This window comes from Molothrus aeneus, chromosome 6 (genome assembly GCF_037042795.1).
Source record: "Molothrus aeneus isolate 106 chromosome 6, BPBGC_Maene_1.0, whole genome shotgun sequence".
Classification (NCBI taxonomy): domain Eukaryota; kingdom Metazoa; phylum Chordata; class Aves; order Passeriformes; family Icteridae; genus Molothrus; species Molothrus aeneus.
In genome coordinates this window covers 9057398-9071715 of record NC_089651.1, presented here as the reverse complement: position 1 = coordinate 9071715, position 14318 = coordinate 9057398, and the positions used below count along the sequence as shown (strand labels likewise).

At 70.2% G+C, this 14318-nt stretch overlaps 2 protein-coding genes across 4 annotated transcripts; both read right to left on the bottom strand.

The window, feature by feature from the left end:
- Positions 1-114: 114 nt before the first annotated feature.
- Positions 115-4344, bottom strand: RPS6KB2 (ribosomal protein S6 kinase B2). Of its 2 annotated transcripts, none has more exons than XM_066551780.1 (15): positions 4251-4344; positions 3362-3396; positions 3134-3254; positions 2979-3047; positions 2767-2914; positions 2048-2105; positions 1864-1964; positions 1699-1789; positions 1523-1613; positions 1300-1407; positions 1147-1209; positions 992-1069; positions 801-908; positions 616-728; positions 115-283 (listed from the first exon to the last, which is right to left on the bottom strand). In XM_066551780.1, the coding sequence occupies exons 2-15, from the start codon at positions 3391-3393 to the stop codon at positions 115-117; spliced, it is 1350 nt and encodes a 449-aa protein (XP_066407877.1). In that variant the 5' UTR covers positions 3394-3396; positions 4251-4344. The 2 variants fall into 2 exon arrangements, with proteins under 2 accessions (XP_066407877.1, XP_066407878.1); XM_066551781.1 differs by lacking the exon at positions 4251-4344 and adding an exon at positions 4007-4081.
- CARNS1 (carnosine synthase 1) lies at positions 4327-13079 on the bottom strand. Of its 2 annotated transcripts, none has more exons than XM_066551778.1 (10): positions 12898-13079; positions 11115-11133; positions 10428-10659; positions 9959-10048; positions 9244-9731; positions 8860-9040; positions 8215-8300; positions 7671-7902; positions 7324-7595; positions 4327-7231 (listed from the first exon to the last, which is right to left on the bottom strand). In XM_066551778.1, the coding sequence occupies exons 2-10, from the start codon at positions 11115-11117 to the stop codon at positions 6005-6007; spliced, it is 2811 nt and encodes a 936-aa protein (XP_066407875.1). In that variant the 5' UTR covers positions 11118-11133; positions 12898-13079; the 3' UTR covers positions 4327-6004. The 2 variants fall into 2 exon arrangements, with proteins under 2 accessions (XP_066407875.1, XP_066407876.1); XM_066551779.1 differs by lacking the exon at positions 12898-13079 and adding an exon at positions 11909-12019.
- Positions 13080-14318: the final 1239 nt, after the last annotated feature.

The following is a 14318-nucleotide window of genomic DNA, read 5'->3' as shown; positions in this document are numbered from 1 at the left end:
AGGGGGCTGTGCCGGAGGGGGACGAGCCCCCCAGAGCACAGGCAGCACTGTGGGGTTCCCCCCACGCCATGGGGAGCACCAGGCCCCCCCCAGAACCCCCCACCCTCCCCACCCCTACCTGGGCACCCGTCCCCGGCCCCCCTTCTGCTTCTTGGCCCCGCCCGAGGGTTTGATGGGCAGGGGGGCCGTGCCCTCGGGCGGGGGGGCCTGGGGGGGCCCCAGCTCCATGGGGTCGCCTGGGGCCACCGGCTTGAACGCCTCGAAGGGGGAGAACTTCACAGGGCTGGGGGGGACAGGGGAGGGGGTGAGTGGGGGGGCAGCCAGTGCCCACAGAGCTCCTTCCCCACCCCTGGAGGCCCCAACTCCCCCCATATTCCATGGACCTCCCCTACTCCTCCTCCACCCCCTTGGGGCCCACCCTGATTCCCTCACCCCAAAGCACCCCAAACGCTCACCCCACTGCCCCACCGCCTCTCTGTACCCCCAGGATGGGACAGGTTGAGCCCCCCCGCTGCACCCCCAGCACTGTCCCCTGTTGCCCACCCTGAAACCCCCATCCCAAAGCGCCTCCATCCCAAAGCCCCCCCACCCCAGGCACCCCCTGTGCCCCAATACCTGACAGGGGTGCGGGGGCTGCTGTTGAGGCGGCGGGGGGAGCGCACCTTGGGCTGGAAGGAGAACCCCTCCTTGATGCTCTCCAGCACCGAGGGGGCCACGTAGGTGAAGCCCTGTTGGTTTGGAGGTGTCACGGGGGGATCCTGGGCATGCCAGGGGTCCCCCCCGGGGCTGTGCCCCCCTACCAGGAAGGCCTGGTTGGCGCTCTCGCTGATGGCAGCGTCGTCAGGGCTGTCCACGGGGGTCTGGCGGGTGAAGCGGGTGTCGAACTGGCTCACGTCCTCCTCCGACTGCTGCGGGGAACACGGAACACGGCAGCTGCTCCCACGGGGCCCCCCAAAAAACATTGCCAGCCTCCCCCCTCGGCCCCCCATACCAGGCAGGGTTTGAAGGGGGGGTCCAGCCTGCGTGCCAGCAGGTCCTCCCAGTTGATGTGGCGGAAGAAAGGCTGTTTCTGTGGGGTTTGGGGGTGTCAGGCAGCATTTGGGGGTTGTCCCCTGGCACCCCCCCCATCCCCACCCACCCCTGTACCTGCACATCGGCCGCGTCACCGGGGCCCCCCCCAACCCTCTGGCTGGGGTTCCGCTTCAGGAACTGGAAGAGAAACGGGGATGGAGATGGGAATGGGGGGAGGACCTACATGAATAAAGGTGGGGGAGGGAATTTTGGGGGGGCAGGGGGCACCTTCTTGAGGAGGTCACGAGCGTCGGGTGTCAGGTAGGGCGGCAGCACCAGCTTCCCCTTGAGGATCTTGTCGATGGTCTTCTTGCGGTTCTCGGCGGTGAACGGCGGCTGTGGGGGGCACGGGGGGGCCATGAAGAGACAGGCGGGCCAGGAAGGCTCAGGGTCACCCCGGGATGCCCCCCCAGTCCCCAGGGAGGAGGGAGGGAGCAGCGGTGGCACTTGCCGATCCGGTGAGCATGTCGTACATCAGGGCGCCCAGGCTCCACCAGTCCACCGCCCGGTTGTGCCCGCTCCGCACCAGGATCTCGGGGGCCCTGGGGGGTGCAGGGGGGGCCCTGAGCAGATGGGGGGGCCAGGACAGACCCCCCCAAATTCCCCCCAGTGCTGCATCCACCTCACATGTACTCGATGGTGCCGCAGAAGGTGTGGGTGACGGCCCCGTCGTGGATGGACTCCTTGCACAGCCCGAAGTCCGTCAGCTTGATGTGACCTGAGGGACATGGGGGGGTCAGCACTGCCCCCAGAGAACCCCCCAGGCTCCCCAGTTTGCCCCCCCAAACCCACCTTGGCTATTGAGCATGATATTCTCTGGCTTAAGGTCCCGGTAGATGATCCCATGGGAATGCAGGTGACCCAGGGCCAGCGTGATCTCGCTCAGGTAGAAGCTGCAGTGGGATCGGGGTGGCTGTGAGCCATGTCGGGGTGCCCACCCCAACCACACCCACCACCACCACCACCTCATCCCTACCAGGCAGTGTCCTCCAGGAAGATCCCTTCCCGCTCCAGCTGCATGAAGAGCTCTCCACCTGCATAAAGAGCCCAAGAGGGACTCTCCTGAGCCATCCCTGGAAACTCCTTAATCACTCCTGGGAACATCTGAGCCATCCTGGGACACCTTTAAACCACCCCAGAACCCCCTGAGCCAACCTTGGACACCCTCCCTGGACACTGTAGCCACCCCAGGTCCCACTTTAACCATCCCTGGACACCCTGAGCCATTCCTGGACACTGTAGCCACCCCAGGTCCCACTTTAACCATCCCTGCACCCCCTGAGCCACCCCTGGGCACTGCAGCCACCGCAGATCACCCTTTAACCATCCCTGGATACCCTGAGCCACTCCTGGACACTGCAGCCACCGCAGAACACGCTTTAACCATCCCTGGATACCCTGAGCCATTCCTGGAAGCCCTCCCTGGACACTGTAGCCACCCCAGGTCACACTTTAACCATCCCTGGACACCCTGAGGCATTCCAGGACGCGCTCCCTGGACACTGTAGCCACCCCAGGTCATGCTTTAACCATCCCTGGATACCCTGAGCCATTCCTGGACACTGCAGCCACCACAGATCACGCTTTAACCATCCCTGGATACCCTGAGCCATTCCTGGAAGCCCTAGAGCCCCCCCTGGGACAATTTGCAGCCATCCCTGGAGTAGCCCCCGGCTGCCCCGAGCCCGCCCGCACCGCTGAGGCACTCCAGGATGAGGTAGAGCTTGCCGCCCGTCTGGAAGGCGTAGATGAGGTCGACGATGAAGGGGTGCTTGACGGCCTCCAGGATGTTCCTCTCGGCCCGGGTGTGCGCCGTGTCCTTGGCGTTGCAGGCGATCTTGGCCTGGGGGGGAGGCGGTGAGCGGGGGGGGTCCCCGGGGGGGCTGGGGGGGCCAGGGCGCCCCTACCTTCTTCAGGACCTTCATGGCGAAGATCTTGCCCGTGTTGGTGCCCTGCACTTTGCGCACCTGGAACACCTGGAAGGACGGGCAGGGAAGGTTGGGGACACTGTCGGGGAGCACCGGAGTCCCCTCAGAGGTCCCCAGCCCGGCCGTGTCCCCACCTTGCCGTAGCCGCCCTTGCCCAGGACGCGGAGCAGCTCGAAGCAGTGCGGGCCGATGTGCTCGGGGCCATTGTTGACACTGCTCTCGGAAATCTCGATCTCTTCATAGTGTCCCACCGGCCTGGCGAGAGAGGGGGTGAGCGGGGACAGCCCCCTGCCTGTCCCCTGTCTGCACACCCAGGCTGTCCCCTGTCTGCACACCCCCCCCGCAGGCTGTCCCCCACTTACTCCAGGCCGTTTCCCCGGGGCTCCAGCTCCATCTCCTGCGGGAGGGAACTCGCGGTCAGAGGTGGGCAGGGGACGCATGGCAGGGAGGGGACATATGGCAAGGAGGGGAGACACAGCACAGAGAGGACCCACGGCAGGGAGGGGACACATGGCAAGGAGGGGACACGGCAGGCAGGACACGGGTACGGCAAGGGCAGGACACGAGCAGGACGCGGGCAGGACGCGGGCAGGACGCGGCAGCGCGGGGCGAGGCAGCGCCGAGCCGGCCCAGCCGGATGTTTTGGGGCCGAGGCCGGGCCCTGCCCAGCGGGAGCCGCCCGCTGCCCGCCCGGGATCCGCGGCTGCCCCCGGTGCCCCGGCGCCCCGTCCCGCGGACAACCCGGCTGCACCCCTGTCCCGCCACCGGCGGGACCCCTGTCACTGCCCTGCCGCTGTCCCCCCAAGCCCCTGCCCGCCGTTCCCGGCACCGAGCGGACCCCACGCCACCCCGACACCCCCGATCCCGTCCCCACCGCGTCCCGGTGCCGCTCGCCGCCTCCACCGCCAGTCCCGCTGCCGGTGCCCCCCGTCCCCGCGGCGCCCCCCGCCCCAGCCCCGGTGCCGGTGGCAGCCCCGGTGCCCCCCCGCGCCCCGCTGCCGGCTCACGGCGCCCAGCTCAGGCTCGTCCCCGTCGCTGCCCTCCTCGGTCTCCAGGTCGATGTCGAACACCCCCGCCATGACGGCGCCGCGCCGGGACCCCCGGGGACCCGCCCCGATGCCCACGCCCCCAGAGCGGCCACGCCTCCGCCACGCCCCCGTGACACCGCCTTATCGGGACCCCGGGGAACCCGCCGCGCTGGCCACGCCCACGCCCACGCCCCACCCACGGCCACGCCCCCGAGCGCGTCACCGGGGTATCCCCAGCGCGGGGGACACGGGCACGGGGGTCGCCGGGGGTGGCGCAGGAACATGACAGAGACAGCGCGGCCGCTCACAGCCTTTACTGGGGACCCCGGCCCGCCACGCCCCCTGCGCCGCGCTGACGTCAGCGGCGCCGCGATGACGTCAGAGGAGGGGCAGGAAGAGAGGGGGACACCCCGGTGACCTCACGTGGAGATCCCGGCCGGGGTTTCCGCGGGGTTGGGGGGCACGAGTGGGGCTGCGGGGCGCCAGGGTTATTGTGGGGTCACTGGGGTGGTTGTGGGGTCACTGCTGCTACTGCGGGGGCTGCGTGTTGGTGTAGGGTCTCTGGTGTTATTGTAGGGTCGTGGATGTTATTGTAGGGTCAGGGGCACTGCAGGGACTGGGGTTTGTTGGAGGGTTTCAGGCACTACAGTGTCTGTGTGTTATTGCAGGCTCCAAGGCACTACAGGGGCTCTGTGTTATTGTAGGATCTCTGGTGTTATTGTAGAGTCGTGAGGGCTGTAGGATGTGGGTGTTATTGTAGGATCACTGCTGTTATTGTAGGGTCAGGAGCACTGCAGGGCTCTGTGTTAGTGTGGGGTGCCTGGTGTTGCTGTAGGATCTTGGGCATTACAGGGCCTGGGTGTTAGTGTGGGGTCACTGGTGTTACTGTAGGGCCTCCCCAGTGACAGCCCTATATCACATCACACAAGCCTTCCCAGAGGATTTTCTGAGCTGCTCCAGGGAATCCCTGGGTGCCCCTCTGTTGTTGTAGGGTCCCCTGGTGCGAGTCTATCATTGCAGGGTCTCCCCAAGCCAGTTTGTTATTGTAGGGTCTCCCTTTCAGTGTATGCTGTTGTAGGGTCTCCCCTAAGCACAGGTTTGTTACTGTGGGTTCTCCCCATTTGTTATTGTAGGGTCTTCCCTTCCAGGGGGTCATTGTGGGGTCTCCCCACCTCAGTCTGTTACTGTGGGGTCTCCCCTTGCTGGTGTGTTATTGTGGGGTCTTGCCACATTTCTTTGTTATTATGGGATGTCCCAATGATTCGTTGTCATTATGGGGTCTCCCTCCCCATAGCGGTTTGTTACTGTGGGGTCTCCCCATGACAGCAGGTGCCAACACACCTCGCGCTTCACCTGCTGCTCTCATGGGGTGGCCTGGCTGCCTCGGGGGTCCTGGCTGCCCCACCCTGGGGGTGGCACGGGGACAGCAGGGGACAGTGTGCCCCTGTGTGTCCCCAGGCATGGGACAGACCCCCAGCTTCAGGGACAGGGGGTACAGACTGTAGGGACAGGGCAGGGGGGACAGGGAAGGGTGTTGGGAAACAGGGAACGGGATGCTAGGGCAGGAGGATGAGGTGTCTGGACTGGGAGAGCGGGAATCTTAGGACGAAGGGTGTCAGTGTGAGGATGAAGTGCCAGGATGGACAGGGATGCCAGGGAATGTGGTGCGAGGACATGGGCGATGCCGGGGATTGGGGTGTCAGAGCAGTGGGGGGTGCCAGGAGATGGGGTTTCAGGATGCCAGGGGATGGGCTGCCAGGGGAGCGAGGGGATCCCAGGGGATGGAGTGCCAGGATGAAGGTGCCTGGGATGCAGGGCGGTACGGGGGTGCCAGGACATGGTGTGCCAGGCCAGGGGATGGGGGGACAGCGGGACGGGGTGCCGGGGGGATGCCAGGGAGGGGCGGCGGGGCGGCGGGAGCTGGTGCCGGCTGTGCCGGGGACCCATTCCCCCGCTCTCCCCGCTGCCTGCCCGGCGCTATTTGAAGTGGGACAAGAAATGCTCCACGGGATATCGCGGGGAGTCGATGCCCAGCCCCTGGCAGAGCCCCAGCAGGCGCTCGCAGGCCTCGGCCAGCGTGGCCCCGGCGCACGCCACGCTCAGCAGCGGCTCCTCGTACTCGCCGGCCCCCTCGGGCTCCTCGAAGAGCCGGTTGAGGCGGACGAGCCCGCGGCCGTGCAGCTCCCGCAGAGCCTCCATGCCCCCGCCGCCCGCCAGGCTCGGGCCGTGCTCCGAGGCCAGGCACATCACCCCGGCCAGGTGCGTGCGGGGCGCGGGGCGGGCGGGCAGCACGGGCGGCACTCCCAGCGCCACCAGCACGGCGGCCAGCAGCAGGTCGGGGCCGTAGACCTCGCGGATCCAGTCGCGCAGGTAGAAGCCCCCCATGCGGGGGTTGATCTCCAGCAGGCGCGGCCCCGCCGGGCCCAGCTTGAGCTCCACGTTGAAGACGCCGTCGCGCAGCCCGCACGCCCGGCAGCACTGCAGCGCCGCCCGCACCAGCTGCGCCTGCCGGTCGGCGGGCAGGCAGGAGGGCAGGCAGGCCGCCGTCTCCAGGAAGGCGGGGACACGCGTGGGGCCGTTGTCCGACACCCAGGCGCCCAGCAGCCGCCCCTCGAAGACCACCAGATCCACGTCGTGCTCGGTGCCCGGCACGTACTCCATGAGCAGCATGGCGTTGCCCCAGCCCAGCCCGATGCCCGGGTGGTCGGCGTCGTCGCGCAGGTCCCTCCAGAGGCGGGCGGCGTGAGCGTGGCACTGCCCGGCGTTCTCCACCAGCCGCACGCCCACGCCGCCCGCGCCGAACTCCAGCTTGGCCACGGCGGGGAAGGGCACGGCACCCGCCGCCCGCTCCACGTCGCCGTGGCTCCGCAGGCGGCGGCAGGGCACGGCGAAGGCGGCGGGCGGCGGGCGGCCGCGGCGGCAGCGCTGCAGGTGCCGGTGCGTGCGGCTCTTCTGCTTGGCCACCCGCACGGCGGCGGGCGCGGGGCCGCGGAGCCCCAGCCCCTGGCACACCAGGGCCGCCAGCACCACGCAGTCGTCCCAGTAGGAGAGGCAGGCGTGGGGCCGCAGCCCCCGGGAGCGCAGCAGCTCCAGCACCCGCTCCGCGTGCTCCTCGTCGCGCCGGTGCTCCCGGCTGTCGTAGGGCAGGAAGGTCTGCACCAGCCCCGCCGCGAAGTGCTCCGGGTCCGACTCCACCAGGTGGATCTGCGGCCCCGGAGAGGCGTCACCGGGGGGGCGGCCGGCCCCGGGCCCGCGGCTGTGCCGCCCCGAGCCCGCTGGCGCCCCGGGCCCCTCACCTTCAGCCCGTAGTCGCGGGCCGCCTCCCACACGAAGCTCTTGCTGACGCCGCCGGCCCCGATGAGCAGGATGTCCTTGCCCTCGACCAGGTGGCGCTGCGCCCGGTGCAGCATGGCCTCGGCCAGCAGCCGCGGCAAATCCCCGCGGGGCTCGCCCACGCCGCGCCCCATGGCCTCGGCCAGCGCGCACGTCTCCAGGCACCGCTGCCCGTTCGTGGCCAGCGCCACCAGCTCCAGCGCCTCATCTACGCACGCCAGCAGGAAATCCACGCCTGGGGACGGTGACACGACGCTCAGTACCGCGCGGTGACCGCGGGCACCGACGGCGTCCCCCGCGCCCTGCTCACCCAGGATGTCGGTGCGGGCCCGGCCGCCGCCGCGCTGCCGCGGGCTCAGCTCGGCCTCGCTGGCCATCAGGGCGGCCGCGGCGGCCTCGGTGGCCTCCCGCAGCCGCGTGGCCAGCGCCTGTCGCTGGCTGGGGGCCGCCACCCCCCACTGCTGCAGGCTGGAGTCCAGGCCCTGGGGCAGCGCCGCGCCGTGACGCACCGGGCTCTCCGCGCGTCCCACGGCGCAGGCCACCTGTGTGTGGGGACACGGCGACACCCACGCGTGTGTGGGGACACCGGCTGCCACCAGGGTACGGGGACATTGGCTGCCAGCCCATAGCTTGGGGATGCAGCTGCCGCCAGGGCGTAGGGACGTGGGGTGACACAATGACCCAAGGCAGGGATGTGGATGGCCAGCAGTCCTGGGGACACCCAGGGCCACCAGGGCATGGGGACACGGACAGGCACACAGGGCATAGCACACAGATTACTACAGCCTGGGCGCAAGACTGCCATCGTAGGCTGGGGACACACAGAGCCGCCAGGGTGTGGGGACACGCCGTACCTGGCAGAGCTGGGGCCGGTCCCCCCAGGACCTGCAGACGAGGGTGCAGATGCGCAGGGCCATGGGCAGCCGCGGGGCTGGGCTGCCTGGGGGGCAAGGGACAGGGCAGGCACGGCCGCCATGCGGGGACGGGGCCGCCCTGCCCCACCTCGCCCTCGCCCTCCTCCGGGGCCTTTTGGGACTCCCTGCGGCACCGCGGTGGCCCCGGCCAAGCCCAGCCCCAGGGAGTGAGGGGTACAGCATCGCCACTGTCATCCCCAGCCCCACGGGGCTGTCGGGAGTCAGAGGGGGTCACCCCAACACCCTGCCCAGCCCCGGGGGACCGTGGGGCTCCAGGGTGACTTTCCCTCCCACTACAGGGGACCATGGAAGTCCAGGGTGACCTTCCCCACCTCTCCCCATGGGTCTGTGGGGGTCCAAGGTGGCAAACTGTCCCCCAAACCCTAACCCAGGGGACTGTGGGCTCTTCAGGGTGACCCTCGTGCCCTCCCCCAGGACCCCAGTAATTCGGGCACCCCGATGGCCCCCACCCACCCGCCCCAGGGCACAGACACGTGGCCGGCACAGCTGCAGGGACCCGTGGGATCCCGGGAGTCTCTTCCCCCCCCTCCCAGGGTGGTGGGCGCCCGAGGGCGGGGGCCTTACGTGGGGGGGGCACGGGCAGGCGGGCGGTGGGCACCATGGCCTCCAGCAGGACGCTGTCCTCCTCCGTCAGCCCCCGGAGCCGGGCACCCACCGCCTGCGCCACCGCCACCCCCTCCTCCTTCCTGTGGGTGCTGCTGGTGCCTGTCCCCCGCCACCGCCACCCCGCCGGCCGCACCACCACCTGCGTGCACCTCCGTGTCACCCCGGGCCACCTGCTGCCACCCCGGCAGCCAGCCGGCCCGCCCGTGTCACCTTTGCCACCCCACCACCTGCTGCCACCCCAGTGCCACCTGGTCGCCACCCTCACAGCCACCCCACCCGTGCTTCTCGATGTCCCCCAGCGCCACCTGGCGCCACCAGCACCGCCCGCCCTGCCGTGCCCACCTGGCCGTAGGGCTCCATGGCGGTGCCCCCCAGGAAGGCGCCCACCTCCTCCTGCACCAGGCTCTGCTGGCCCTGGGGGTCCTGCAGCCGCACCAGCCTCACCCCGGGGGCCGCGGGCTGGGCGGGCAGGTCCCCCCTGGTCCCCAGGACGAAGGCCAGCGTGGGGGGCACGGGCAGGTTGGCCCGAGCCGCCAGCACCCAGCGGGTGACCAGCGTGTCCTCGAGGCGGTGGGCGAGCGGCACCGAGCCCCCCGTGGGGCAGTCGAGGTCACGGGCCAGCTCGCCCACCCAGCCGCCCTCAGGGTCCCCCGGCGCGAAGGTGCCCGTCACGTAGTTGGCGCGGCGGGGTGGCACGAAGGTCTCTAGGGCGCTGTGCCCTCCCACCTTGAAGGAGACGCCCCGGGAGAGCAGCAGGGACCAGGCGCCCGGGCACGACTCCGATGGCACCCGGCTGGCCCAGGAGGGGGACAGGCACAGCACCATGGCACCTGCGGGTGGGCACGGCGGTGGGCGGCGGGCACCCCGCACCTCCTGTCCCAAACTGCCCCCCATGGGGTGGTGCTGGGGGGAGGGTGGGCGCTTGCTGCTGAACTGGTGTGTACTGGGATTAACGGGACACAGGGGGCTGCTGCCACCCTGCTCCCCTGCCTCAGTTTCCCTCACAGTGCGGGTCAGGCAGCACAGGCGGGTTTGGGGACAAGGGGATGGCACCCACCTGGGCAGCGGGTGGCACCCTCCAGCAGGACGGGCAGGAAGGGGGTGGGCGAGCCCAGGATGCAAACGGTCATGTCCAGCGGGCCAAATCCTGCCGGGAAGGGAAGGGTTAACAGCGCCGGGATGGGGACCCTGGCGCCACCCTGCCCGTGGCACCCCAGTGTGGCTGGGAGCCCCCAGACCCCCTGTGTCCCTAGCCTGGCACCGCATCCCCATTGCCACCCTTATCCCTGCCACCCCCGTGTCCCCAGCCTGGCACCACGCCCACATCACTGTCCCTGCCACCCCCATGCCTCCAGCCTGGCACCAAGCCCATAACACTGTCCCTGCCACCCCCTATCCCAGCCTGGCATTGCACCCACATCACTGTTCCTGCCACCCCCGTGTCCCCAGCCTGGCACCGTTCCCCCATCACTGTTCCTGCCACCCCCGTGTCCCCAGCCTGGCACGGTGCCCCCCGTGTCCCCAACCCGTGCGGGGCTCTGTGGAGCAGTCCAGCGTGGGGGGCAGCCCCTCCTGGCACAGGGCGCTCTGGAGCCGCTCGTAGGCCTGGGTGGCATCGTCAGGGTCCCCGCTGTCCCCGGGCACTTCGCCATCGGGGGCCTCGTCCTCCAGCCAGCCCGGGCACAGCGCCTCGGGCCCTGCCCACTCCTGCTCCTCCGGGCTGGGCACCCGCTCCGGGCTCGCCTGGGACGTCGAGAGCTGCGGGAGCAGGGACAGGGCTGGCACGGGGCTGGCACGGGGGTAAGGGGGTGCTCTGGGGCTGGCGTGGGGTTAAGGGGCTGTCACGGGGCTGTCACGGGTTCGGCGCGGAGCTGGCACACAGATGGAGCCCGGGTGGGCACGGGGTAGGCACCGGGGGGCTGGCACGGGGCACGGCGGGAGCCGCTGCCCACCCGTGGGGTGGGGGCGTGGGGGTGCTGGGGGGCTGCGGGCGCCGGGCACGGCGCCAGCGCCTCGGGGACAGCGGGGCAGCAGTGCCAGCCGCCGGGGCCGCCAGCTCCGGGACAAAGCGTCCCCTTGTCCCCGCGGGGTCACGCGGCGGGTGGGCACAGCATGCCGCGCTGCCCGCTGCCCCGCGCCAGTGCCCGGCACCGCCGGGATCCCGGGATGGGGCACCCACCTCCGCCCGGACCCCCCACCCGGGGGCCACTCACCATCCTGGTGACAGAGGGGCTGCAAGAGAAGGACAGGCAGAGTCAGCGCGGCTTCCCGGGGACATGCCACCCCTCCCCGGCCACCCCCGGCCGTGCTGGGAGCCCCAGCCCCGGCTCCCGTGGGGGGATCCGTCCTGCGGCACCCACCAGAGCCTGGCACGCTCCCTGGGGCACACCTCGGTGCCAGCTCCGGTGTCTTCACGTTGTCCCCTCAGTGCTAGTCCCAGTGTCCCCAGACTGACCCCTCGGTGCCAGTCCCTGTGGCCCCAGCTTGTCCCCTCGTTGACAGGTCTGGTGGCCCCAGATTGACCCCTTGGTGCCAGTCACGGTGGCCTCAGGTTGTCCCCTCGGTGCCAGCCTCGGTGGCCCCGGCACCTCCGGCTTAGTGTAATCCCGTGCCAGCTCAGCACAGCCGGGGGCACCTCCCCGTCCCGGGGGTGCCAAGGTGCCCTGGGGGTGCAGAGCCGGTGACTGGGGTGTCCCCACCCCCCCGGGTGCCCCCGCTCCCAGCAGGTGCCCGGCAGAGCTGGGCACAGAGGGAAACTGAGGCACGGAGCTGAGCGGTGCCCGCTGGCAGCCAGGGTGTCCCCAAGCCCGGTGCCCGGTGACAGCGTTAGGGGGGGGACACACGGCTCGGTGGCGTGGCACGAGGACCCCCCAAAACCCAGTCTCGGGGGTCCCTCAAAGCCCGCGCCCGCCCCAGCCGCGGGACCGCCCTGTCCCCCCCCCCTGTCCCCAGCTGGGAGGTGCTGCTGCTGCTGTCCCCAGGCTGGGACAGCTGTGTCGCCCGGTACCTTGGGGTGGGAGCCGTGGCCTGAGAACGCGCAGGGGACGAGGGCTCGGGGACGCCTGGCGCAGGGGACACCGGCCGGTCTGGCCTTTAAACCCCCCCCGCGCCACCCCGGGGTGCCAACCCCGGCCCCGTGCCCCGGATTAGGCGACACAGAGCCCCATTGTCCCCTCTGCCACCTCGCGCCAGGCGCTGGCACCCCTGTCCGTGTCCCTGTCCCCGTCACAAGCGAGCTGCCTCAGCGGGAGCCGGGGGGTGGCTCAGCCTGACGGGGCTCTCCTGTCCCCCTGTCCCGTGTCCCCTGGCCGGGCACGCCCCTCGTCCTCCCCCCCGCCCTGTCCCCCTGTCCCCAGCGTGGCGGAGCTGCCAGCACGCACGTCCCCCGGCTTAGTTCCAGCTGCCCGCGGCGTCACTGTCACTGTCACCGTCACCGCCACCGGCAGGCACGGGGCCACCAGCGCGGCTGCCGCGCCGCAGAGTCCCGCACGCGCTGTCACCCGCTCCCTGTCACCCGCGCCACCCCCGCACCCTGCCACCCTCTCATTGTCACCTGGAGTGTCACGTGCACCCTTGTCACCCACCACACGCCGTCACCGTCACCTGCACCATCACCGGGGTCTTGTCACCCGCACCTGTCACTCACATCGTCACCCACACCGCGACACCGCACCGTCACCGGCACCCTGTCACCTGCACTGCCACCTGCATCTGTCACCCACCTGCATTTGCCACGCACATCACCTACCTGTCACCTGTGCCCTGCCACCCGCACCCTGTCACCCGCACTGCCACCCAGACCCCCTAACCTGCACCGTGCCACCGCCCTGTCACCCGCACCGTGTCGTGAACATCATCACCCACCTGTCACCTGCGCTGTCACCTGCACCGTGTCACAGGTGTGCGCACACCCCCCGCCTCCATCCCGCTGCTCCCGTCCCCCCGGCACCGGCACTCCCAAACCCACCCACACCCCCCGCTGCCGCCAGCACCCACCGGCGGTGCCGGTGCTGGTGTCTGTCGGTGTCTGTCGGTGTCTGTCTGTCGGTGTCGGTTTCTCCTGGTGTTGCAGCACCTGGCGTGGCTCTGCCCGCTCCGGTCTCGGCGGTGTCGGGCTCTGGCGGGGTTTCCTGGTGTCGGTCCCGGTGCTGTCGCAGCTCCAGCAGCGGCTCTGCCCGCTCCGGTCCCGGCGGTGGCGGCGGCGCCCTGTCCTGCTCGGACGGGGCGGGGCGGGGCGGGACCGGGTGCACCGAGGGGACCGGGACACCGGAGGGGGTGGCAGAGCGAAGGGGGCAGCGGGGCCGGGGTGCCACCGTCGGGAGACGGGAACAAGGGACTGGGGTAGGGAGCGGGACAAGGGACGGAGACGGGGGTAGGGGACGGGGCCAGCCCGGGGTCACCCGGGGCCGGCTGTAAAACTGACACCGCGGAGCAGAAATGTCAGGGCAGGCCCTGGGAGCTATTCGCGACCTCCCCGCACGACATGGAATGGGACACAGCGAATGGCATGGCGTGGCACGGCGTGGGCACAGTCAGTGAGGACAGGGGACAGCCATGACCCCATCCCTGCCACTGCCACCCTCCACGAGCGGTGGCACAAACGTGTCACCCTCCCCCGTGTCCCCAGCGGGAGCCCGCCCTTCGGGGTGTGACCGGGGACCTCAGGGTAGCAACAATCTCCCGGCAACCGCCTGGTGCTGCTCCCGACGGTGTCCCCGGGGCCCCCGGGTGGGGACATCCCTGGGCTCTGCCAAGCATCATGTCCCCTCACGTCCTCCCGTGTCCCCAGGCTGTCCCTGTGCTCCCAGAACCGGGATGTGGATCCCCGTTTGCCTCCGTGTCCACTCCTGTCCCCTCGCAGTCCCGGGAGCCGCTATCTGTGCCGAGGCTGCTCCCCTCCCTCTCCCTCTCTAGCCCTGTGTCCCTAGGCCCAGGACACGGGTCCATGTCCCCCTGTCCCCGTGTCCCCTTGCCCGAACTCTACCCCTTGCCCATCGTGTCCGCCTGCCCGGGTTGTTCGCTTGCCCGAGATGTCCCCTTTTCCAGGATGTCCCTTTTCTCGGGATGTCCTCTTTCCCGGGAAGTTCTCCGTTCCAGGGAAGGCTTTCTGCCCGCGGTGTCCCCTTGCCCGGGATTATCCCGTTGCTGCGGTATCCCTTTTCCCGGGACGTTCCCCTTTCCAGGCATGTCCCTTTGCCCGGGATGTCCCTTTGCCCGGGGTGTCACCTTTCCCGGGATGTTCCCCTGCCCGGAATGTCCCCCTGCGAAGCGTGTCCCTTCTCCACGGCTGTCCCCCTGCCTCCGTGACACCGCCGTCGCCCCCCCGCCATGCTGTCCCCGTTTCCCACCCCTCCGGGGCTGGGACGCCGAGGCCCAGGGGGCAGCGGGACGCGGGGACAGCGGGACAGGAGGACAAC